The sequence below is a fragment of the Jaculus jaculus genome, chromosome 11, assembly GCF_020740685.1.
Source record: "Jaculus jaculus isolate mJacJac1 chromosome 11, mJacJac1.mat.Y.cur, whole genome shotgun sequence".
NCBI classification, from domain to species: Eukaryota; Metazoa; Chordata; class Mammalia; order Rodentia; family Dipodidae; genus Jaculus; species Jaculus jaculus.
The window spans coordinates 104953588-104978191 of NC_059112.1; the positions used below are offsets into that span (position 1 = coordinate 104953588).

General features: G+C 48.3%; 1 protein-coding gene across 2 annotated transcripts in view; it reads right to left on the bottom strand.

Annotated features, from left to right (window-relative positions):
- Abat (4-aminobutyrate aminotransferase) overlaps window positions 1-24604 on the bottom strand; it is a 120882-nt gene that overhangs the window by 36207 nt on the left and 60071 nt on the right. For both annotated transcript variants that reach the window (XM_045161866.1, XM_004652247.2), the window contains 3 exons: window positions 12737-12848; window positions 3316-3413; window positions 2492-2521 (listed from right to left, as the gene is read on the bottom strand). In XM_045161866.1, the coding sequence (XP_045017801.1) occupies window positions 2492-2521; window positions 3316-3413; window positions 12737-12806 (198 nt within the window). In that variant the 5' untranslated portion in view covers window positions 12807-12848. The remainder of the gene's footprint in view (window positions 1-2491; window positions 2522-3315; window positions 3414-12736; window positions 12849-24604) is intronic.

Here is a 24604-nt window from a genome sequence, read left to right on the forward strand (position 1 = left end):
AGAAGTTTTAATCATTAAATAAAAATATGACACTAGAAAATATTCATTGAATGCATAAATAAAACAGAAAAAGAAGGATGAAAGAATGAAAGGAAACAACAGGTGTATGCAGATCAGAAGGCAAAATGGCAGATGTTAACACAATCCTAAAAGTACTGTTAACTATGAACGGGTAAAATAAGCCAATCAAAAGTGAGAGGTTGCAGCAAGTAGCTGTACACAGCCTGTGATCTGAGCATACTCAGGAGGTGGAGGCAGGAATATCAGGAATTCAAGGTCATCCCCATTACACAGTGAGTTCAAGATAAGCCTGGGATACATGAAACCCTATTTTAAAAAGAACAAAATAACTAAGCATGGTGGTGCATGCCTTTAATCCTAGGACTGGGGAGGTAGAGGTAGGAGGATTGCCCTGAGTTTGAGGCCACTCTGAGACTACATAGTGAATTCCAGGTCAGCCTGGGCTAGAGTGAAATCCTACCTAGACCCCCAAACAAACAATCAAAAAAAAGAGAACAAAATAATGAAAGAGAAAAAAGTTAGAGATTGATTGGCTATACAGAACCAATTATATGCTATTTACAGAGACACACTGTAATCAAGCCGGGCATGGTGGCACACACCTTTAATCCCAGCACTTGGGAGGCAGAGGTAGAAGGATTGCTGTGAGTTCAAGGCCACCCTGAGACTCCATAGTGAATTCTAGGTCAGCCTGAACTTGAGTGACACTCTACCTCAAAAACAACAACAAAAAAGAATACAAATCAGTTGAAAACAAAAGAAAGAATGGAAAAATTACCCATGATGCACATGGTAGCCAAGAGGAAAAAAAACAGAACAGCTTATGCTGCAATCAGGCACAAGAGAGCAGCAGCAAACGTGCTATGACAGAGGCTGCGCAAGCGTGAACGCCCCAGTTGGGACCCCAGTTCCCACTAAGCCTGCCGGGCGTGGCGGTGCATGCCTATAACCACCGCCCGGGAGAGGCGGGGTCGGGAGAATCCCCGGGCTCCCCGCCACCTGGTCATCCTCGTCACTGAGCTCCGGGTTCGGTGACTGACACTGCTTGGAGGAATAAGCTGGAGAACAACTGAAGAACAATCTATAAATGTCCTCCACCCACATGCACACACGCATGTGCACTCGTGCACACACAATGCCCCTACACACATATGGACATGCATAGACACATGCATGCATGCAAACTGCACACATTTTTTAAAAATAATTTTTTGTTTACTTTTTTTAATTTAAGAGTGATAGAGAGACAGAAAGGGGCAGATATATATATAGAGAGAACGGGCGTGCCAGGGCCTCCAGCCACTGCCAACAAACTCCAGATGCATGTGCCCCTTGTGCATCTGGCTTACGTGGGTCCTGGGGAATCGAGTCTCGAACTAGGGTCCTTAGGCTTCACAGGCAAGCGCTTAACCACTAAGCCATCTCTCCAGCCATATAAATAAATAAATAAATAAATAAATAAATAAATATACACACACACACACACACACACACACACACACACACACTACATATGTGTGTGTGTGTAGTTTTTTTCGAGGTAGGGTCTCACTCTAGCCCAGGCTGACCTGGAATTAACTCTGTATTCTCAGGGTGGCCTTGAACTCATGGCGATCTTCCTACCTCTGCCTCCTGAGTGCTGGGATTAAAGGTGTGTGCCACCATGCCCAGCTGCCACACATATTTTTAAAAAATGCTACTATAACCTGTTAGGGTCATACAATAAAATTCATAATCAATCAAAAAATGAAATAAAAGTAAAAATGCTACTATAGAGAGACACTTCATAATGAGAGGTCAATCCACTGAGAAGATGTTATATATAATATTTGTGTGAAACAGCAGAGACCTAAATAGAGCACAAATGGACATAACTGAAGAGATAAATAAATGGTGATAAATGTTGCAATGGTCACATCATGTGTCGTTCAGGAGTGAACTGAGATCGGCAGAAGAGCAGTCAGGAAACGCAAGACTTGGACAGCACCCTAGAAACGACCATCTTAACAGACTTCTGAACAGCATTCCACCGGCTGGGTGTGGTGCACTCCCATCACCTGAGTAGCTGAGGCAGGAGGACTGTGAGCTGGAGACCAGCTTGATTTACACAGAGATACCTTGTCTCAAAACAAAAACAAAACAGCGTAACAACCAACAAAGCCAACAGCAAACCAAGGACCACCACCCAGCAAGAGTGGACTTTACATCCTGCTCAAGTTTGGAGGGAGCCTTCTCCAGCACAGATCACGTGTGAGGTCAAAACAGAAGGCTCAGAACATTTAAAATAACACAAGATGCTTTCCAATCACAGTGGAATAAAAGCAGAAATCGGCATCAGAAAGAAATGAGGGAAATTTACAAAGCGATGGATTCATAGTGAATGGATCAAAGAAGAAATCACAGGGAAATTGGAAAAAGGTTTTAGAACCCAGGGCCAGCACAGAGCAGCACCCGTCCCCTGCCTACTTACCTGGATCATGTTCAGCTGTTTCATTAGGTCCTGCAGACAAGAACAATAACAGTCCAGTATGACCCTCTTGCCAAGACAGCCTCAAACTCTCTCACGTTTTCCCAATTCCTGGGACTCCCCCAACCCCACTTCATGGCCAATAACCTGATGATTTATTAGTCTACAATTTTAAACAGAAAGAAAAAATTGCTTAATAGAAATAGCTGATAGTTATCTATTCTAATGCAGTTAAGTTGCAAGTATAATAGACACATTGGAGATTTAGATACCCAGAAAATAAAATGACGTGCATTTTGTGCATTACGTGTGCATGGGTGTGCATGCACATGCATGTGCACGTATGTGGAGGCCAGAAGACAACCTTGGGTGCTATCCTCAGCACCACTATCCCCCTCTTTTTGAGACAGGGTCTGCCACTGGCCTGACGCTCACGAGTAGGCAGGACTAGCTGGTCAGCGAATCCCAGGGGTCCACCGGTGTCCCCAGCACTGCAGTTACAAGAGTATGCCAGTGTCCAGAACTGTTTTTAACGTGAGTTCTGGGGCTCAAACACGGGCCCTCGTGCTTGCAAGGCAAGCACTTTACTGACATCTCCACAGCCCCAAATGAAGCAAATACTTAGCAAAAAATTCCTTCTAAAGATATTTATCTAGTACTTATGAAAACAAGGATTCCTCTTCATTTCTTTCTTCAGTACTAGGGAATAGAACCCAAGGCCTTACCCATTCTAGGTAAGTCCCTTGACACTCAGCTGTGTTCCACACTGCCTATGGCTGCCCGTGTTGTCACTTCATGGAGCTCTTTCTCAGGTGTGATCGACTCACCTGAGATCTAGGCCCAGGAACCTCTGTCTTCATCAGGGGCCCATCGTAATCAAATTCCACATCAACTTTGGCGGCAGCTTGACTGATGTATCTGGGTGCTGCAAAAAGGAAGACATCAAGAACCCCTGGTTGACAGCAGACACAATGACCAGGAGCCCCAACAGATGCCCCTGGCCCTTAGCAGATGGACTTGAGCGCAAGGCCTGTCTTTGACCAGTAAGACCCCGTGTGTACTGGTCCCTTTTCTCATGACTGCGGCAAAGCAGTTGCCAAAGCAACTCAAGTGAGGAAGGCTTTACTCTGGATCGTGATTTGGGGGGACAAATTCCATCATGGCAGGGAAAGTGTGATGGCAGGAGAAAAGAGTTTTCAATTCATGACTTGTGACCAGGACTTTTTAAACACAATTTAATGAGCCGGGCGTGGTGATGCACGCCTTTAATCCCAGCACTCGGTAGGCAGAGGTAGGAGGATTGCCATGAGTTCGAGGCCACCCTGAGACTCCATAGTGAATTCCAGGTCAGCCTAGGCTAGAGTGAGACCCTACCTTGAAAAACCAAAAAAAAAAAAAAAAAAAAAAATTTAATGAAAATCATCTGAGGGCTGGAACGCTGACTCAGTGGTTTAAGGCGCTGGCCACAGGTGGTCAAGGCGGCTGGTTCCACTGAGCCTTCGCGAGGAGGCGGAGGGGGACGAAGGCCGGCCTCAGCCCTGTCTCCTGTCTGTTCGGTCTGGCACTCCAGCCCATGGAATGGCCCACCCACAGTTAGCGAGGGTCTCCCCACCTCAAGCGTCTAGAAGCTCCTCACAGACAAGCCCAGAGGGTGTTTCCTAGGTGATTCCAGATCCTGACAATCAATATTCACCATTCCACCATTTTGAGAAAGAAGAGGAAGGGGGAAAAACTGAGAGGACGAGGAAGAGAATGAGAGGAGGAGGAGGAGGAGGAGGAGGAGGAGGAAATTCATTTGAAAATAAAATTCCAAATTAAGGTGGTCCTCACTTAACAGATGTCTTTTCTTTTTGTATTGTGTGTGTGTGTATGAAGTGTGTGTATGTGTAGGAGTGTGTGTGTGGGTGCACACTTGCCACAGTGCATGTGGACAGATCAGAGTGTTTCTCTTCTCCTTACACTTTCTTTTAAAATTTTTATTTTATTTTACTTTTTGGTTTTTGAGGTAGGGTCTCACTCTAGTTCAGGCTGACTTTGAATTCACTCTGTAGTCTCAGTGTGTCCTTGAACTCATGGCAATACTCCTACCTCTGCCTCCCAAGTGATTGCCTGGATCTCTTTTTTAAATTTTAAAAATATTTTATTTATTTGAGAGTGAGAGGCAGAGACATAGATAGACAGAGAAAAAGGGAGAGAATGGGCACACGAGGGCCTCTAGCCACTGTAAACATACTCCAGATGCAGGTGCCACTTGGTGCATCTGGCTTTATGTGGGAACTGAACCTGGGTCCTTTGGCTTTGCTGGCAAGCACTTTAACCACTGAACCATTTTTCCATCTCATTCTTACACTTTCTTTTGAGACAGGGCCTCTCTTGCTGCTGCTTCTTGTGAACTTCTGGATTCTCCTGGCTCTGCCTCCCAATGCCTTAGGCACACTGGGATTACAGACAAAGGTACCACTTTGCATCCACCATTATGTGAGTGATGAGGAATATTAAACTCCAATTGGCAGGCTTCCAAGCAAGTGCCTTTAGCCACTCAGGCATCTTTCTAGCCTCACAGATGTCTTTCATTAAAATAAAAATGTCCTGATCACAAGTCATCAGTTGGAAACTAGCTTCATATTTGTTGCAGTCAGGTTTGCATTGCTGGCAGAAAACACATGAGCAACAGCAGTTTATGGTAAAAATGGGTTTATTTTGACTTACAGTCTTGAGGAGAAGCTCCATGATGGTAGAGAAAACGATGGCATGAACAGAGAGTGGACATCACCCCCTGGCCAACATCAGATGGACAATAGCAACAGGACAGTGTGCCAAACACTGACAAGAGGAAGCTGGCTCTAACACCCATAGGCCCGCCCCCACCAATACACCGTCTCCAGGAGGCTTTAATTCCCAAACTGCCAACAGCTGGGAAGACGGCATTCAGGACACCTAAGTTTATGGAGGACACCCACGTCAAACCACCACAACATTTTTTCAGAGCAATAAACTTACAGCCGGAGTTTAAGTCCCAGACAAATCCCACAGGCTTTAATTGCTCAGCGTGTGGCTGAAACGTGAAGGTGGCTTCTAGCCCAAGCCTGTCTTATCCCCACGTGACAAACAGATGTGGCTTGCTGAACCCAAGATAAGCATGTCAATATTGACAGTAACTCCTAGAAGTCGCTTTCATATCACTGCTTATCTTTACCTTCCCATCTGGTCTGCCAATTAGACACCATTAGCTCCTCCCACTGGGGGGTGCCGTGAATTAAAATTGTATCAAAGTAGGCAATCTGTAAAACACATGGTGACTACATTTCATCGTTATGTAGATGTACATGTCCTGTCTGTCTGTCTATGACTATTGTATCATCAGCTTCTCATCACTGGGACAGATATATCTGTTTTTTTTTTGTTTGTTTGTTTTTTCAAGGTAGGGTCTCACTCTAGTCCAGGCTGACCTGGAAATCACTATGTAATCTCAGGGTGGCCTTGAACTCACAGCAATCCTCCTGAGTGCTGGGGCGTGCACCACCATGCCTGGCTCTTGGGGGGCAGAATATCTGATAAAAATCAGTTTAGGGGCTAGGGACATGGCTCAGTGATTAAAGGCACTTGCTTGTAAAGCCTGACATCCCAAGTTTGACTCCCCAGGACCCACATAAAGCCAGATGCACAAAGTGGCATATGTACCTGGAGTTCGTTGCAATGGCAAGAGGCCCTTGCATGCCCATTCTCGTGCTTTCCTTGCAAGTAAGTGAATCATTTTAAATAAGTGTGAATGGGTTGTGTTCCCCTTACAGCTCCAGGTCGCAGCCCCTGGCGGCAGGCAAGCGTGGCGGCGGGGTCTGAAGTAGCTGGCCACATCCCTCACGGTGAGGAAGCCAAGCCTGAAGAATGCTGCTGCTCAGCCAGCTCCCTCTCCTTTACGTAGTCCAGTCCTCCAGCCCAGGGAGCGGTGCCTCCCAGTTAGGGTGAGTCCTCCCATCCCAACTAATCCAATCTAGAAGATCTTACAGGCCTGACTTGAGATTTGTTTCCAATGTGATTCTAAATTCTGTCAAGTTGACAGCCAGAGATTGACCCTCACAGCTATCATTTATTATCAACTTATCACACTATCATCTATTAGTCACTGCATCATCTATCTTTCTATCTGTCTATCATCACAATCGTCAACACACAGAATGGCAACTAAGGCTCAGAGAGGCTAAAAAAAAAGCACCAAGGGCTGGAGTATGGCTCCATGGCCAAATGTTTGCCCAGCATGCAGAAATCCCTGGGTTCATTCCCTAGCAGAGAGAAAACACACACAAGAACCCCAAATGTGCCAAGATATCACATAATACATATGCATGTACACACACACACACACACACACACACACACACACACACACACACACCCTTGTTAAACAATGGAAAGCCATGATATTAAAGAACATATTTCAATTATTCTTCATTTCCTGTTATTGCTCTGGATATCAAAGGCTTCTGAATTGATTATGTGATATGTCGACTTCTAGAGGGCCATGTTCGAGGTCCAGCACCATGCTTACATAAAGCATGAAGAAAGCAGCTTCTATTTTTTTTTCAAGGTAGGGTCTCGCTCTAGCCCAGGCTGACCTGGAATTCACTATGGAGTCTCAGGGTGGCCTCGAACTCATGGCTGTCCTTCTACCTCTGCCTCCCGAGTGCTGGGATTAAAGGCGTGCGCCATCACGCCCGGCTTATTTTTTAATTTGAGAGTCAGAGAGAGAGACAGACAGACAGAGAATGGGTGCACTAGAGCCTTCAGTCGCTGCAAACGAACTCCAGATGCGTGTGGCCCCTTGTGCACATGGGCGACACTGCATGCTTGCGTCGGTGCACCTGGCTTACGTGGGACCTGGAGATTTGAACATGAGTTCTTAGGCTTCCCAGGCAAGCACCTTAACCACCCCTCCAGCCCTTCTGTTGCTTTTGATCTTGAAAATGGATTTCTGAGAATCCACTCCATTGGAAAAGTGTTGAAAGTCAAGGCACATGCTGACGACCATGTTGTGTGTGTTTGTGCACGTGTGTGCATGTGTGTGAAGGTCAGAGTCAATGTTAGTCACTTCCTCGATCATTTTCCACCTTATTTTTTTTTAAAAAAATATTTATTTGGGCTGGGGAGATGGCTCAGCAGTTAAGACACTTGCCCACAGAATCTCAATGACCCCAGTTTGAGTCCCCAATACCCACATAAAGCCAGATGCACAAAGTGGTGCATGCCTCTGGAGTTTATTTGCAAGTGGAAAGAGGTTCTGGTGTGTCCATTCTCTCTCTCTCTCCTTGAAAATAAGTAAACAAACTGTTAAGATATTTATTTGTAAGAAGAGAGAGAAGAAAGTCAGGAGGGAAAGAGAATGGGTATTCTAGGGCCTCCTCCTACTGCAAACAAACTCCAGATACATGTGCCACTTTGTGCATGTGGCTTTACATGGGTATCCAGGACCTGCACCCAGGTCACAGGTTTTGCAAGGACCTACCTGTACTGTTGAGCCATCTTCCTAGCTTTGACCTTACTATTTTTGTTTGTTTGTTTGTTTTTATTTTTAGAGGTAGGGTCTCACTCTAGCTCAGGATGACCTGGAATTCACTATGTAGTTTCAGGGTGGCCTTGAATTCACAGCGATCCTCCTACTTCTGCCTCCCAAGTGCTGGGATTAAAGACGTGTGCCACCATGCCTGACTTCCACCTTACTTTTAAAGACAGGATCTCTTACCAAACCAGGAGTCACCACTTTGGTTAGACAAGCTAGCCAGCTTGTCCCAGGTGCTCCTTGCGTCTGCCTCCGCAACACTTGGATCTCACCGAGGCTGTCCTTCCAAGTGAAAGATCTGCAGCAAACAAACCACTTACCCACAGGCAAATCATTATCAGAAGCACCGAGAAGAAAAATACAAAAAACCCATGCTTGCAGAGATGTGGAAGCGTCCAGCATCTTCAGTCATGAACAAAAGCCCATCTGAAGGCAGAGGTGTGTCACTGATACACAAGATTGGCCCCAGTGGATAAAGGTCCATTTGGCCCAGCCCTCTGGGTGTGCAATGATGCCCATGACCTTGATCACATCAATCAAGGCTGGCACTAAACATCCATAATGTCCTCTTGGTCTTTATGCTGAAATTGATAAATGAATGACTCATTCCCACACAGCAAAGTTCTGTGTGTGAACCTCACCTTTCTTTCCCTCTCTTCCCAATTCATTCCTCTCCTCCTCTTTTCCCTTCTTTCCCTTCCCTTCCCTCTTCTTCTCTCTCTTCCATTTAATTTTGAGGCAAGCCCAACAGACTGACCTCTTTTATGCAAGAGCGTGAGAGTGAGAACACGTGAGAGAGCGAACGAAAGAATCGGCACACCAGGGCCTCCAGCCACCGTAATCAAAGTCCAGACACGTGTGTCCCCTTGTGCGTCTGGCTTATGTGGGTCCCGGGGAATCAAACCTAGGTCCTTTGGCTTTGCAGGCAAGTGCCTTCTGCTAAGCCTTCTCCTCGGCCCTCTCTTTTTCTTTTTGGCTTTTGTGACAGTTTCACTATGTGTCACAGGCTGGCCTTGAATTCCTGACTGTCCTGCCTCAGCCTCTTGCACGCTGGGATGGCAGTGGTGACTCCCTTCTGCTTTTCTTTTTTGCCTTTCTTCAGTGCGTGAGTATGGCTGTGTGTGGCCACGGCATGCTCAGAGGATCATTTTCAGTTGTCAGTCCTCACCTTCCCTCTTTTTTGAGGCAAAGTCCCTTGTGTCTCTTGCTCACCACTGCGTGTGCAGGCTAGCTGGCCAGTGAACTCCGGTGCCGTCACCACTCAGGCTCCTTCTTGCCATAGGCATGCTGGAGTTACAGATGCCCGCTGCAGCATCCAGCTTTTATGTGGGTTCTGGGAAACTGAACTCAGGTTCTCACTTCTCTGAGCCATCTTCCCAGCCTTGCCTGATTTTGAATCAGGAATTTAAATTTAATTAATTTATTTATTTGGGTGGGGGGGAACGGGTGCACCAGGACCTCCAGCTACTGCAAATGAACTCCAGATACATGTGTCGCCTTGTACACGTGGCTTATGTGGGTACTGGGGAATTAAACCTAGGTCCTTAGGCTTTGCAGGCAAATGCCTTAATTGTTCAGCCATCTCTCCAGCCCCTTGCTTGTTTGTATTTAAACCATTTTATATGCCTCTCACATACCATGCTCATTGAGGAAGATAACAATAAGCAACACAGAAGGAAGGAAATACTTCAAATTTTCTTTTTTTGGTGGTGTTGTGTGTGCGTGCGTGCATGTTGGTGATGCAGCCACACGGTGCACATGCATGCAGAGGCCAGAGGAACATGTCAGGTGCTCTCTTGGACATATTTTCCCGAGACAGAATCTCTCACTGAACCTGGAGCTCCACAGTTTTCAGTTAGAGGGGATTTTTTTAAAATTATTTATTTATTTATTTGAGAGCGACAGACACAGAGAGAAAGACAGATAGAGGGGGAGAGAGAGAATGGGCGCACCAGGGCTTCCAGCCTCTGCAAACGAATTCCAGACGCGTGCGCCCCCTTGTGCATTTGGCTAATGTGGGACCTGGGGAACCGAGCCTCGAACCGGGGTCCTTAGGCTTCACAGGCAAGCGCTTAACCACTAAGCCATCTCTCCAGCCCAAGAGGAAATACTTTACATTTTTCTGCCCAGATATAACCAACCCTGATGCCTGGTCTCTCAGTTCATAAACAAAGCCAGAAAGCAGGCTGGGCAAAATGAGGCTAAGCTGGCACAGTGTTTGCGCAAAGTCCTGGGTTTCACCCCAGCACCACATAAGCTGGTCTGGTGGCGCGCGCCTGTTGTTCAGGAGCACGGCGCTCACTGGTATGGGAGGGTCCCAGAAAGGCAGAGGAGGAAGAGAAGCTTGTGGGTTGGGGACACAGGCTTGTGATGCCAGCACTCCAGAGGTGAAAGCAAGAGGTCAGTGTCATCCTTGGCTACATAGCAAGTTCAACAAGGCCAGCCTGGACTACATGAGGCCCCATCTCAAAACAACAGCAATGACAATAGTGAAAAGAAAAGGCATTTGATGCACCTACTCATCTGCTAAGCTTTTTTCCTGATATTTATTTATTTATTAGATGGGTGTGCCAGGCCCTCAGGCCACTGCAAACGAACTCTAGATGCATGCGCTACCATGTGCATCTGGCTTATGTGGGACCTAGAGAGAATCAAACCTGGGTCCTTAGGCTTTGCAAGCAAGTGCCTTAACTGCTAAACTAACCCTCCAGCCCCCTGCTAAGTTTTGAGGTCGTATTACTGAAGGTATATGTATAAAGGCTTGCTCCCAGGTTGGAGCTCTTGGGAAGGACTTGGGCTTTTTTGTGTCCGTGTAACTGTTGTGTGTGTGTACCAGTGGAGGCTAAAAGTTGCCATCAAGTGTCTTCCTTGATTACTCGCCATCTATTCTGCAAGGCGGGGTCTCTGCCCTGAATGCTGGGATTCCAGGAAGGCTGCCCTGCCCTGCCCTGGGCTCTGGAGAGCTGAACTCAGGTTCTCATGCACAGTGAGTTCTTTCCCACTGAGCCATCTCCTCAGCCCAGGCCTGGAACTTTTCGGACGTGGGGCCTTACAAGTGGTTATTGGCAGCATGCCTTCAAAAGGGACTTTGGAACCCATCCATTCTCCCTCTTTCTTTCCCACTTCTTCCTGACTTACACTTCTGTCGCTGTCACATAGGCTAAACCAATGCTCCTCACCCCATCTTGGCCTTGGAACCTCTAAAACTATGCACAAAATAAACCTCCCTACTTCCTAAGCTGCCTGTGTCAGGTGTTTCCGTTGCAGTTAGACAGAGCTGACTAGCACACAACTGAACATCGTAGCCTCAGCCCAGCCTGCCTTAAACGCGCTCAAACACTTTCATCAGCCGCCATTATGCAAAGTCATCCAACCGGAGCCTGCTTTACAGTCAAGTGCTGATGGTGCCGTGTTCTCTGCTGAGCACTGTGCTGCAGGAGACAAGCGGCCTGGCTGCGTTCACGCACGCACAGCTGGCAGCACACGGGGCGCGCAGGATGCTGCGGGCGCTGAGCTGAGGGCGATAGCTGAGCGGCGGCGTGCTGCAGACACACGGCATCAGCTTCCTAGCGGCAGCTGTGGCTTGTGCTGCCCAGGGCCGTGTCAGGGAATCGGTCTGCAGTGATGAGTCTGGAGACAGGTCCGAATGTACAAACGGAAGCACCGTTCCTACAAACATGCCTTGACTGCACTTCATTAAGTCAAAACAATGTAAGTCAAACTTCTGCAAGCTGGGGACTGTTGGGCTGTCCATATATACCTTTGTGGCTTCTTTTTTCTCTATACTTTTTCTCTCTCCCCCCATTCCCTGTGTGCTTGTGTGCAAAGTGTGCGTGCGTGTCCCAAGGTCAGAAGGTGATGTCAGTGTCTCCTTTGATCACTCTCCACCTTATTTAAAAGAAAATATTTATTTATTTGAAAGAGGTAGGAGATAGAGAGGGAAAGAGGCAGACAGGGAAAGAATGGCTAAGCCAGAGCCTCTAGCTGCTACAAGGAGTGAACTCCAGACGCATGTGCCGCCTTGTACATCTGGCTTTCCGTGGGTACTTGGGAATTGAAACTGGGTTCTCAGCATTCACAGGCAAGTGCCTGAACCACTAAGTTATCTCTCTAGCCCTCTCTACCTTGTTTCCTGACGCAGGATCTTTCACCCGAATCAGAGCCTGGGCTAGCCAGCTTGCCCTGGGGGTCCCGTCTCAGCCTCCTAAGCACTGTGACTGCAGGAGGGTCACGATGCCCGCCTGGCATTTATGTGGGTGTGAGTGCTCTTTCTCGCCCTCTGGTAGGGTCTCAGGCCATAGCCCAAAGTGGGCTTGAACTCCTGATCCTCCTGCCTCAGCCTCTCAAGTGCTGAGATTACAGGAGCGCACCACTATGTCGGGTTATTTTGGTGGCTTTCTTTGTCCCCTGCCACCATCTGCAGCAGTGCATCTTCCTTTCTGGGTGTTTCGAACTTACATACGACCTCTGAGCAGACAGTGTGGCTCCCAGGTAACTATCTCCCTGCCTGCTGCCCAATCAGCCACCTGGGAGAGAGGGGGAGATCTAGCAATGTTGATGGTTTTATTAGGCAATGGTGGGACAGCTCCAAGAAGCAGTCAGGTCCCTTGTCCTCAGAGACTCTTCAGCCCTGCGTGCCTTGTCTGGATATTGGCTCTGTTAGGACCAGGTCTTGCTGTGACCCCAGGACTTACCAGGTACGAGGAGGCGGAAGCTGTGCTGGGAGCTGCAGGCCAGCCGTCGGGGGAGTAAGATGAAGGCCATGGCCCCTCCTGTGGGGACAGGGACCCTTCACTTGCGGCCACCCTAAAAGAGAGTACAAACAGATTCACACCTACAGGACCCCACTCCTGCCTCTGGCTATTCTGCCAGGGAGTGCACCCTCACTATTCCCCCATTTGATGAGGAATGCTTTGCTTTTTGTGTTTTCATTTTTTAAAATTAATTAATTAATTTGAGAAAGAGAGAGAGAAAGAATGGGCGCTCCAGGGCCTCCAGCCACTACAAACCAACTCCAGACGTGTGTGCTCCCTTGTGCATCTGGCTAATGTGGGTCCTGGGGAATCGAACCAAGGTCCTTTGGCTTTACAGGCAAATGCCTTAGCTGCTAAGCCATCCCTCTAGCCCTGTGTTTTCATTTTATTTTTTGACAATTTCATACATGTATATCATGTATTTTGGTCATATCACTCCCCATTACTTTTTCTTATTCTCCTTCTATTCCCACTAAACAGCTTCTCCCCATTATGCCTATAGCTCCCCTGGGAGGAGTGGGATCCCATGAGCATCCACGATGGAATGTTGATGGCCCACCAACCAATCAGCTTTCTCCCTAGGCACCTGAGTCTGCTGAGGAGGCTCTCACTGGATGTCTGATTCATGTAAGTGTGTGTGTGTGTGTGTGTGTGTGTGTGTGTGTGTGTGTGTGTAAGAGACACTGTGTGACCTCTCTGGCTCTCTTAGCTCTCTGAGCCCCTAAGCCTCTCCTTTGCTGTGTGAGGGTGTTCTTTTTGGTCTCTCTTCCTCCTTCCCAGGCTGGCTGGGAATGGGGAGGATTTCTTTTGGCTTGGATTTTTCTGCTTTGCTTTACTTCTTAATTCTAACTCTCCATAATACAAACCTCCTGAGTTATTCTTCCCACGAGTCTGTGTTTTCGATGCTTTGCTAATGTAGATAAGAACACAAGACTTGAGAGCTGCTGGTGTGGGCGTTCTAACCCCATAGATCTCTCCTCCCACATCAATGTATGTGTTCACATGTGTCAGTGTATGTAGGCATGCACATGGGGAGGTCAGAGGATGACCTCCAGGGTCCTTCCTCGCCTTCCTCCTCATCTGAACAGGGCTCCCCATTCTCACTGCTGCTAGCTGGTCCATGAGTTTCTGGGAGATCCTCTTGTTTCTGTGTCCCTTCTCCCCTTCAGCATGCTGGGATCACAGAAGCTCCAGCTTCTGGCTTTTACTGGGGGCCTGAGGATCTAAACTTGGGTGCTCAGCCTTGTGTGGTAAGCGCTTTCTCCACTGAGCCATCTCACCAGCCCCATTTTATTTCTTCTTACCTGAGGAAGGTTTTTTTTTTTTTTTTTTTTTTTGAGGGGGAGGAATGAGTGGGCTTTGAAAGTGTGACCATGAATTAGCTTAAAAGACATTTTCTTTTCTTGACAATATAATGAGTTTTCAAAAATCAATTCTGGCATATCCAACTGAAGGCATACCCGTTCACTTAGCAGCAGAATGACTACACAGACAGAACGGTAATCGCCTCTCACTTAAAACCACTTGTCTGCAGTCAAGGAAATGCTCAGTAGGGAAGAGCACTTGCTGCACAAGCGTGGGGGCCGGAGGACTCCGGAACGCGGTCTTCAGCCCCACGTGAGAAAAGAAAAAGGCTGGACATGCGCACACATGCCTGTAACCCCAGTCCTGTGGGGAGGGGACGGGAGAATCACTGGGACTCACTGGTCAGCCACTGTGACTGCAAAAAATGGGCCTCCAGATTTAGCGTGTGACTGTGTCAAGGAAGCAATGCAGTGTGATCGAGGAGAATCCCTGGTCTCTAAAGGCACGTGCAAGGGGAGTGTGTATCTGCACACACACACGTACACACAATCACCACACATACTACACACAGGCAAAGATAATTTCCTCAAACAGGAACCCTGAGACATGAAATGATTCCATTTCTATTACATTTGCTTTGACAGTGCAAGAATCTCGGAAAACTTGAGCATTACTACATGAACGTTCTTAGAAAATGGGAGCCACGCCCAGGCCCTGCCACCACTATTACTGCCCCCCTTCTTCCTCCTCCTTCTATGTCGTCTCCCGCTGACCTCGAACTCACGGTGATCCTCCTCCCTCACCTTCCAAGAACGGGGACTAAAGGCGTACAGCACCATGCCTGTCCCCACGCACCTCTAACCACAAAATGTCACACGGAAAAATAAATTCCAGTGGCATGTGACATTTTGGTGGCCTGAAGTTGAAGCTGCCCTTCTGACAAAGCATGTTTCCTGTCAACACGAGCTCTTCACACAAAGTACGGGCTTCAAATAATGGGGAGAGGTAATGTTCCTCACTCTCCCTCCTCGCCCACTAACTCAATCAACCCAAGTTCACTAGGCAGCTGTCACAGGTGAGGCACCGAATCTTTTAGATTTGGATGAAACACTCTTCTGGAAGCTCATAATTCAGTGGTAGAGGATTATGACAGGGAAAAGGGTGGGAGAATGCAATGCACTAGGCTGCTTTATTCAACCTGTCATTAAATCCTTAAAATAACCTGGCAAGGTACATATATAAAACTTTCCAGTTCACCGTCAACAGAGAATTCTGCATAAGGCAGAATGGAAAGCTAGGCCTGGGGGTCTTCCAATAATTCCGAAGTGTGGAGTGTGGAGGCCGAGGCAGGAGGATTTTGAGTTCAAGGCCAGCACAGGGTACACAGTAAGTTCAGGGACAGCCTGGTATACCTGGTGAGACCCTATCTCAAAACATAAACAAACCCAAAACCAGAAAAGAATCAAAACCGCAACCAGCAGGCGTGGGGAGGTAGCTCATTGGTAAAGTACGTGCCTCCCAAGTGTGAAGACCTGAGCCCAGGCTTGGGGTCCCCAGAACCCATGTCAAAATACCGGGGAGCTGGGGACATGAGGACTCCTGGGGTTCAGTAATGACCGGCCACTCCAGCCTAACTGGGGAGCTCCAGGCCAGTAAGAGACCACCCCCATCTCAAAACACAAAAACGACAGCCGGACAGTGCTCCTGAGAAATGACAACCGAGAATTTCCTGTGGCCTCCACACATGTGCGTACATACATGAACGCGCACAAACGCACATTAGAAAAAAAACCAACCAGCCCCAGAACGGAGTCATGACCATGTGGCAGGAATGTGCACGGTGCACGGGGAAGATGGGGGGGTCTGTCTTGGCTAGGGGCACTGAGCCCCGGAAGCCTCACGTGAGCTACATGAAGTTCAAGAAATTACAGAGGTCAGAGAAGAGGAGGGAGGCGTGAGCAGAGTCAAGTGACGGAGGACAGTCAAGGTCCAGGCGTGTCACAAGGTGCGGGACTGAAAATCGCAGCAGTGGAGAGGGATGTGACTCAGCTGAGCTGATCCCGGAGGGGAGGGCAGAGCCAGTCTGACCTCAGCCCACGACTCCTCTGGAGCCTTCTCCAGGGGACAAGGCCACCCATCAGCTCTAGACTGCTGTGGGTCTGTGCTTAGCTGGACTCCCTGAGGTGGGCAGGGTACATGCCCTTGGCCCATCCACGGGATGCCAGAGTCACCATGAGCTCACGAGGTAGGTTTGTGGGAGGGCGCTGATGGTAGCGTGGGGTGGAACCCAGGGATCAACTCTTTAATCTTCAGTCTTAAGAGTTGATGTTGGGCTGGAGAGATGGCTTAGCGGTTAAACGCTTGCCTGTGAAGCCTAAGGACCCCGGTTCGAGGCTTGGTTCCCCAGGTCCCACGTTAGCCAGATGCACAAGGGGGCGCACGCGTCTGGAGTTCGTTTGCAGAGGCTGGAAGCCCTGGCGCGCCCATTCTCTCTCTCTCCCTCTATCTGTCTTTCTCTCCGTGTCTGTCACTCTCAAATTAATAAATAAATAAAAATTTAAAAAAAAAAAAAGAGTTGATGTCAACTTTTTTATTTTTGAGTTAGGGTCTCGATCTAGCCCAGGATGACCTGGAATTCACTATGTAGTCTCAGGCTGGCCTTGAACTCATGGCGATCCTCCTGCCTCTGCCTCCTGAGTGCTGGGATTAAAGGCGTGCGCCACCACGTGTGGCTTGATGTCGACTTATTATTTTTATACTAAAAAAAATTTTTTTCTTGTTTTTCGAGGTAGCATCTCTAGCCCAGGTGAATTTGGAATTAGTCCCAGGCTGGCCTTGAACTCCCAGTGATCCTCCTGCCTCAGCCTCCCTAGGGCTGGGATTAAAGCTGTGTGTCACCTGGCAAATGCCAACGTAAAAAATTTATTTATTTATTTATTTATTTATTTATTTATGAGAGAGAGAGAGAGAAGAGGGAGACGTTATGGGCATGCCAGGGTCTCCAGCTGCTGAAAAAGAACTCCAGATGCATGCACCACTTTGTGCAACTGGCTTTACGTGGGTCCTGGGAGTTGAAGCCAGACTGTTAGACTTTGCAAGCAAGTGTCTTTAAGTACTGAGCTATCTATACTCCACCCTGATGTCAACTTTTCAGAGATATGGGTTCTACTTGAGTACGTAATCCCAGCACTGGGGAGAGGCTGAGGCAGAGGGATTGTGGTGAGTTAGAGGCCAGTCAAAGCTACATAGCAAGAAACTGTTTTTTTTTTTATATTATTTATTTATTTATTTGAGAGCAACAGACACAGAGAGAAAGACAGGTAGAGGGAGAGAGAGAGAATGGGCGCGCCAGGGCTTCCAGCCTCTGCAAACGAACTCCAGACGCGTGAGCCCCCTTGTGCATCTGGCTAACGTGGGACCTGGGGAACCGAGCCTCGAACCAGGGTTCTTAGGCTTCACAGGCAAGCGCTTAACCGCTACGCCATCTCTCCAGCTCAAGAACCTGTTTTTAAATGGAGAGATAAATAAGTAAATGAATCAAAGAATTATGGGTCTCTAAGTAAGATGCGGTTGCCTTCTCCTATAACCCTGGCACTTTTGGTAGGCCAAGTCCAGCTTGGGTTATACAGTAAGATCCTAAAACAAGAATCATGTATTCCTCAACAAGTTGAACATGGGGATCTAGGGGTGGTCAGAGGTTAAGAGTGAGAGCTTGAGCCCACTTGAGTTTAATTCCTCAGCACCCACTTAAACAGCTGGGCATGGCCACGTGTCTATCACTCCTGAGAGAAGAGACCAAGAATGACTGGGGCTTCAGAAAAGCCACTGCTCTGTGTCCAGATAGACACTTGGTCTCAAGAAAATTACTTGGATGGGCTGGAGAAATGGCTCAGCAGCTAAAGCGCTTGCTTGCCTGCAAAACAGATAGACACTTGGTCTCAAGAAAATTACTTGGATGGGCTGGAGAAATGGCTCAGCAGCTAAAGCGCTTGCTTGCCTGCAAAGCCCAATAACCCTGGCTTGATTCCCCGGTGCCTATGTAAATCCAGATGCACAAGGCGGTGCATGCACCTGGAGTTCATTTGCAGTGGCTAGAAGCCCTGGTGCACCCATTCTGTCTGTCTCTTCTCTCTCTCTATCTCTCTCTGCTTACGAATAAATAAACTCTTAAAAAAAGAAAAGAAAACTATTCGGATGAGTGGTAGAGGATGGACACCGACATTCTCCTCTGGCTCTGTGTGTCTACAGGCATATCTGGACATATATGTGCATACGCACATCACATACACCATGAGAAAAAATAATGTAATCGCACATGGCGTAGTAACTGTGCTCAGGTCTGTACCCAAAAGAGATGAAAACACACACAGATATTCAGCTGCACATTCATAGTAGCATTCTTCGGAACTAGGAGGCTGACACAATCCAAACGTTCATCAGCAGATGGGTGGATTGATGCACACAGCCGGGGCATCCAGTGGGACTGCTTAGCCTCAGACAGGCATGGAGCAGAACACGGATTATGCAGACGAGCCAGGCTCGCTGTGCTAAGTGGAAATGCATATGTGTAAGGTGTCACAAAAGCTGGATGACTCAATCCGCACAACGTCAAGACTGGGAAATCCAGGGCTGGAGAAGAGCTCAGTGGAGAAGAGCCTACGTGGCATGGCTGAGGCCCTGGGTTTTGATCCACAGTGTGAACTGAAGCTTCCAGAAAAACCAAAAATAAACAAGCAAAACAAAAAAACCACCAAAATAACCCCATGCCGTTCCTGTGTTAAATATCCTACAGGACTATGGACTGACTGGAACTGTGACTGTGGAGAGATGGAATGGTACAGACTTGAAGCCAAATGATCGTGGGCTATCTTTAGCCCCTTAAATAGCTTTTATTACCCACCTCCGTATGACCTAACATCCTTGTGGCTATTAAGTAAATCCTTTGGAATTTAGGAGCAGCCCCCTAGCTTCCTCCAATCCAAAGGTTGGAAACGTTCCCAGATAACAACAGGGTCCTGTAGCAGAGATTTTTCAGCTTTGCAGTAACCTGTCTAACCCGACGATTTGAAATATTTAAAGTATTTTGGCTTATGGTTGTCTTTTTATTCTGTTGTTATAAAAATTTCTTTGAACTGTTAGCACGTTGACTATGGTACTTGGGGTAACCTGAATTTGTGTTCACAGGGTATGGTGACTGACATACGGCTTTAGAAAAAATTATCTTATTCTCTTTAAGGATAGAACTCCGCTTTTTGTGTGTGTGTGTGTGTTGACAGAAACACAGACAGACACACAAACCTAAAAACAGTTTATCCAACTGAAAACTGGACAATGATGACTGCTCAAGGCTTCAGCCCCAGACCTGACCCCTCTCCTTTTGCTAGAATGACAGACTAAGCCAGGATTGGTGGTGTGTGCCTGTAATACCAGTACGCTAGGGAGGTAGAGGCTAGAGGGTCAAAATTTCAAGGTCATCCTTAACTACACAATGGGTCTGAGGCCAGCCCGGTACACATGAGACCATGATGTCTCAAAATAAAAACGAAACCCCACAAAACACCACCCTCCTAAACCACCCATCCATCCGTCAAACAAACAAAGAAACAGACAAGCGAACAAAACATAGAAGTGTACTGGCAGGTGTTAAAGGAAGGCTAGCATCCAGGGGGACTTTTTCTTTGATGTGATCATAAATGAAAAAGAAATCTAAAACAATGCATTTAATAGCATAGGAACTTTCAAAGCATAAGACAAGCAGAGGCGATTTTGCTGCAGCTGTGAGGTGAATCTACAACAAATTCTATTTCCTACTGTGTACCTCCTTCAAGACAAGTTGAAAACCCTGGCCTACCCAGATAACCAGGGTCTAGATCTCTTCCACTTCTCCCTGTCCACTATTCTTTAATTAAAATGCTAATAACTTGTCTCTGCTCGCTCTTATCTGCCTTGTGCATTGGGAGACTGGGGTGGGGTGGGGTGGGGTGGACAGCAAGAATTCAATGTTTTGATGTTAACATGAGAAGTCAGGTGAAAGGACAGGAAGAAAAAAAAAAAAAACATCTGGGCTGGAGAAATGGCTTAGCGGTTAAACGCCTGCCTGTGTAGCCTAAGGATCCTGGTTTGAGGCTTGATTCCCCAGGACCCTCGTTAGTCAGATACACAAGGGTGCGCACGCGTCTAGAGTTCGTTTGCAGTGGCTGGAGGCCCTGGCGCACCCATTTTCTCTCTCTCTCTCTGTATCTGCCTCTTTCTCTGTCTGTCTGTTGCTCTCAAATAAATAAATAAAGGGCTGGAGAGAAGGCTTAGCAGTTAAGCGCTTGCCTGTCAGGCCTAAGGACCCCAGTTCGAGGCTCGATTCCCCAGGACTCATGTTAGCCAGATGCACAGGGGCGCACGCGTCTGGAGTTCCTTTGCAGTGGCTGGAGGCCCTGGCGTGCCCATTCTCTATCTATCTATCTATCTATCTATCTATCTATCTATCTATCTATCTATCTATCTATCTATCTATCTGCCTCTTTCTCTGTCAGTTGCTCTCAAATAATAAATAAAAACAAATACTTAAAAAATATTTTTAAAAATCCATTAAAACCCTTGTGATTTGCTCTGGAGGAGGTAGCTTGATGATGGAGTGTTTGCCTAGGGTGGATCTCCTGTGTCCCATCTAAAATGAAATAGCACCCCCACTTCTGCAGAGTGGGCCACAGCAATCGGTAACCTCCGCGGCCATGCTTGCTCACTGACTACGTGTGATACCCTTCCTACACGCCAGTGCACTGATCTGCAGGCTCTGCCCTGCATGAGAGGCTCAGAGCAACAGGCTGACCAGGGTCTCCGACCGGCAGCCCTGGCTGCACCTGACCTTCTCCTCAGGGTCGCAGGTCTCTCCCAGACCCAGTAAACCCGTGCCTCACAAGTACGATCTGAGCAGGCAGAAGGTTCTGGATGCAGGTGCTGAACTGCTGTGAACCACAGGATCGTCTGATCCTTAACTCCTGGAAATGAGGAAGGCTGACCTTGCAAGCCAAGTCTCTGGGAGATGCAGGAGGAAGAACCCTGCGGTGGGCACCTGAGCAGGCGATGTGCACACGAGAGCAGCCTCTTAGAGCGGAAGAGATGGCTGCGGGGCTGAAAGCGCTTGCTGCACAAGCCTGAGTCTGCAGTTCAGATCCCCGGAGCACATGGAAAGCCAGACACAACATCACGCGTCTACGTCCCAAAGCCCCTACAGCAACGGGAGTCAGGAGAATCCTGAAGCTCGTGGGCCAGCTAGCCAAGAAACCCAGTCTCACCGAGGAGGGCTCAGCACTGAAGCACCTCTATCGTACCCTCCAAGGCACAGGGGCCATTGCGGAACAGGTGGCAGGAAGGATGTGAGAGCCAAAAATGGGTAGCGCTGCTTACAACACGCTCTCCCAGGCACGAAATGGCCTGGATATCCACGACCTCGCAGTGCCTGGCACTTCCTACACAAGACCATCATAATAGGAGAAAAGATGATGACATCAAAATAAAAGAGACTGATGGAGAGAGGGAAGGGGCTATCATGGAGAGGGGAGTTGTGAAGGGGAAAGTGAGGGGGGAGGGAATTATCATGGTTTATTGTCTATAATTAAGGAAGCTGTCAATAATTAAAAAAATTAAAAGAAGCTGGGCGTGGTGGCGCATGCCTTTAATCCCAGCACTCGGGAGGCAGAGGTAGGAGGATCGCCGTGAGTTTGAGGCCACCCTGAGACTACATAGTGAATTCCAGGTCAGCCAGGACCAGAGTGAGACCCTACCTTGAAAAATAAAATAAAATAAAAAGAAACGGTCTCAAAACAAGGTAGAAAGTGAGGTTGTTCTCTGGCCTCCAAATGCACGCCATGGCACACACATCCATACACACGCCCCCAAAACAACAGGGAAAGCCCACCCAACCTCAATTTTCTTCTCTTCGTTGGCTTCCCCCTCGTCGTCCCGCTGCTGCCCCCTTCAGAGGGTCTGCACGGAGGATGCATCACCCTGTGTCTCCCTTCACTTGCTGGGTGTGATTTCAGGTATGGCAAGTCGCTTCTCTAATGCCCCAGTGTCCTTGTCTGTGAAAGGGAGGCAGCAACAAATGCACCTACTTGGCAGACTGGCACCGTGTGAACTGAGACCTGGCACCTCTGTCCCTGCCGGAAGCCCGGCTCTGGAGCAGTGCCTCGCTCTCCAGTCACCGGGTGGACAGGCGCTCTGTGAAGATGGCGTCTGGCTCATGTTTTCACTGTTCGGCCTCCCAAACCTCTGCAGGCACCACTGGCTAGAAAGAGGCACCCCTCCCCCACCGCCCTGCCGCCAGGGCCTCAACTCGCTGTCTTTTCTGCAGACTCCATGGGACACAATGGCGTAACTCTGCCTCCGTTGTTAAGGCCAGGGGTCTCCATGGTAACCAGTAAAGCCAGAACCTTGGGTCTTTGCAGTTGGCTAACAGAGTCCCATTCACAGGGCTGTGATGGGTGGCCTCCAGACCCAGCATAAGCAGCCTCCCCAGCGTTCTCTGCAGCACGGGCCCTCCCCACTTCCTTGCACACTTGACGTCCCACAGTCGCCACCTGGGGTTTCATACCCTCATCAGGGACTCCTGGAAGGAGAGGGAAATGCTGGTCTAGAGATGAGCAAGGGTAGGTGCCCATGAAAGTATGAGCATCACCAGAGCCAGGAACTGAGCAACAGATCACAGTGGGGATGTGTCTGATTTCAGGGACCTTGGACAAGGTGCTCCATGGCTCAAGGCCTCAGTTTTCCCCATCTGTAAAATGGGAAGAATAAGAGGCCAGGGAGATGGGTCAATGGGAAAAGTGCTTGCCGTGTAAGCACGAGGACCTGAGCTCAGATCTCCTGCATCCACACATAGAGCGTGTGCCTGAAATGCCAGCGCTGAGGAGAAAGGAGATATCTAGGGCTTACGGGCTAGCCAAGTCAGCGAGCTCTAGGCTCAGTGAGAGACCCTGTCTCAAAAATAACACTGGAGGCGCTGCAGAGATGACTCAGTGGTTAAGGCACTTACTTGCCTGCAAAGCCTAATGACCTGGGTTCAATTCGCCAGCATCCACGTAAAAGCCAGATCCACTAAGTGGCACATGCATCTGGAGTTCCTTTGCAGTGGCTGGAGGCCCTGGTGCACCCATTCTCTCTCTCTCTCTCTGTCTATCTTCTCCCTGTCTCCGCTCACAAAATAAACTAACTAACTAAGTGAATGAATCAAAAACAAGGCTGGAGAATGAGAAAGACCCCAAAGCTGATCTCTGGCCTTCACACACACAAACTTGACATACATACTCACACCAAAAAAAATCAAAAAGCTGGCCAGCCTGGGACTACAGAGTGAGTTCCAGGCCAGCCCAGGCTCGAGTGAGACCTTACCTCGAAAAAATAAAAATAAAAAAAATGAAGGGAAGAATAAATGTGCCCACGAGGTCAGGGGAACTGGATTCTTGACCCACCACACTGTAAGTAGAAGGAGGAACACTGCCGGCCATCCATCCACTTCCAAAGCACCGAGACCCTCTCAGGACAGTATTTTCTCCACTGCTCAAGCCATGGGACGATCCCTTCACACACGCAGTGGCCCTGAAAAGCGCCCAAAGGCCTAGTCTGTGAGCAAGAAGCTAGCCTGCCCCAATTGCTCACCCCCCCAAGCCCGGGCTCCCAATCAGCCCATCAGACAATTAAGAAAAAAAAACTGAGAAGGCCTGGAGACATGGCTTAGCAGTTAAGGCTCTTGCCTGCGAAACCCAAGGACCTAGGTTCAACTACCCAGAACCCAAGTAAGCCAGATGCACAAGGTGACACACGTGCACAAGAGCTTGTTTTCAGTGACTGGAGGCTCTTGCATGCCAGTTCTCTTTCTCTCTCTCACACACAAATAAAAACAAACAAACAAACAAACTGAGGACAAAACAGAGCAGTTGCTCTTCCAGTGGAAGCCCATGGGTCGGGAGCCACACGGTGCCTTTGTTCTGAGGCAGGCTCTGGAAAGCTCTGGATGCTGAGCTAGTCAGAGATTCCAGTTCCCGGCAGGGTGGAGGCGCGCATGAGCAGGATCTGGGCTGGGCCACGCTGGGAAGTTGCGCTGGCTGAAGCCTCAGACGGCCCTGCTGCCCACATCTGTTCTCCACTTCTGTTTTGGTAGTGCTAGGAACTGAACTCAGGGCCTTGCGAGTGCTCAGTCAGCTTTCCATCCCTGTAAGGCCTCAGGACAACCTTCTCAGCACCGTCAAGCCCCAGTGAGGCTGGGCCTTCTGTTCTCTGAACTTTGTATTCAGGTGGGAAAACCCAACGACTAACCAACCAGGTCGTCGTCTGATTGGAGCAGACAGTACTTCCCGTCCAGAGAAAAGAAGTCACTCCAAGCACTGCTGAATATGCAAACACTAAGAACACTGTGGAGAAGACAAACCAGATTTCCTTCCAGAAGGTCTGGTGTGCCACTTGGAGACAGTCCTACATTCCCCTGATACCAATAACTTTCTTTTTGTTTCT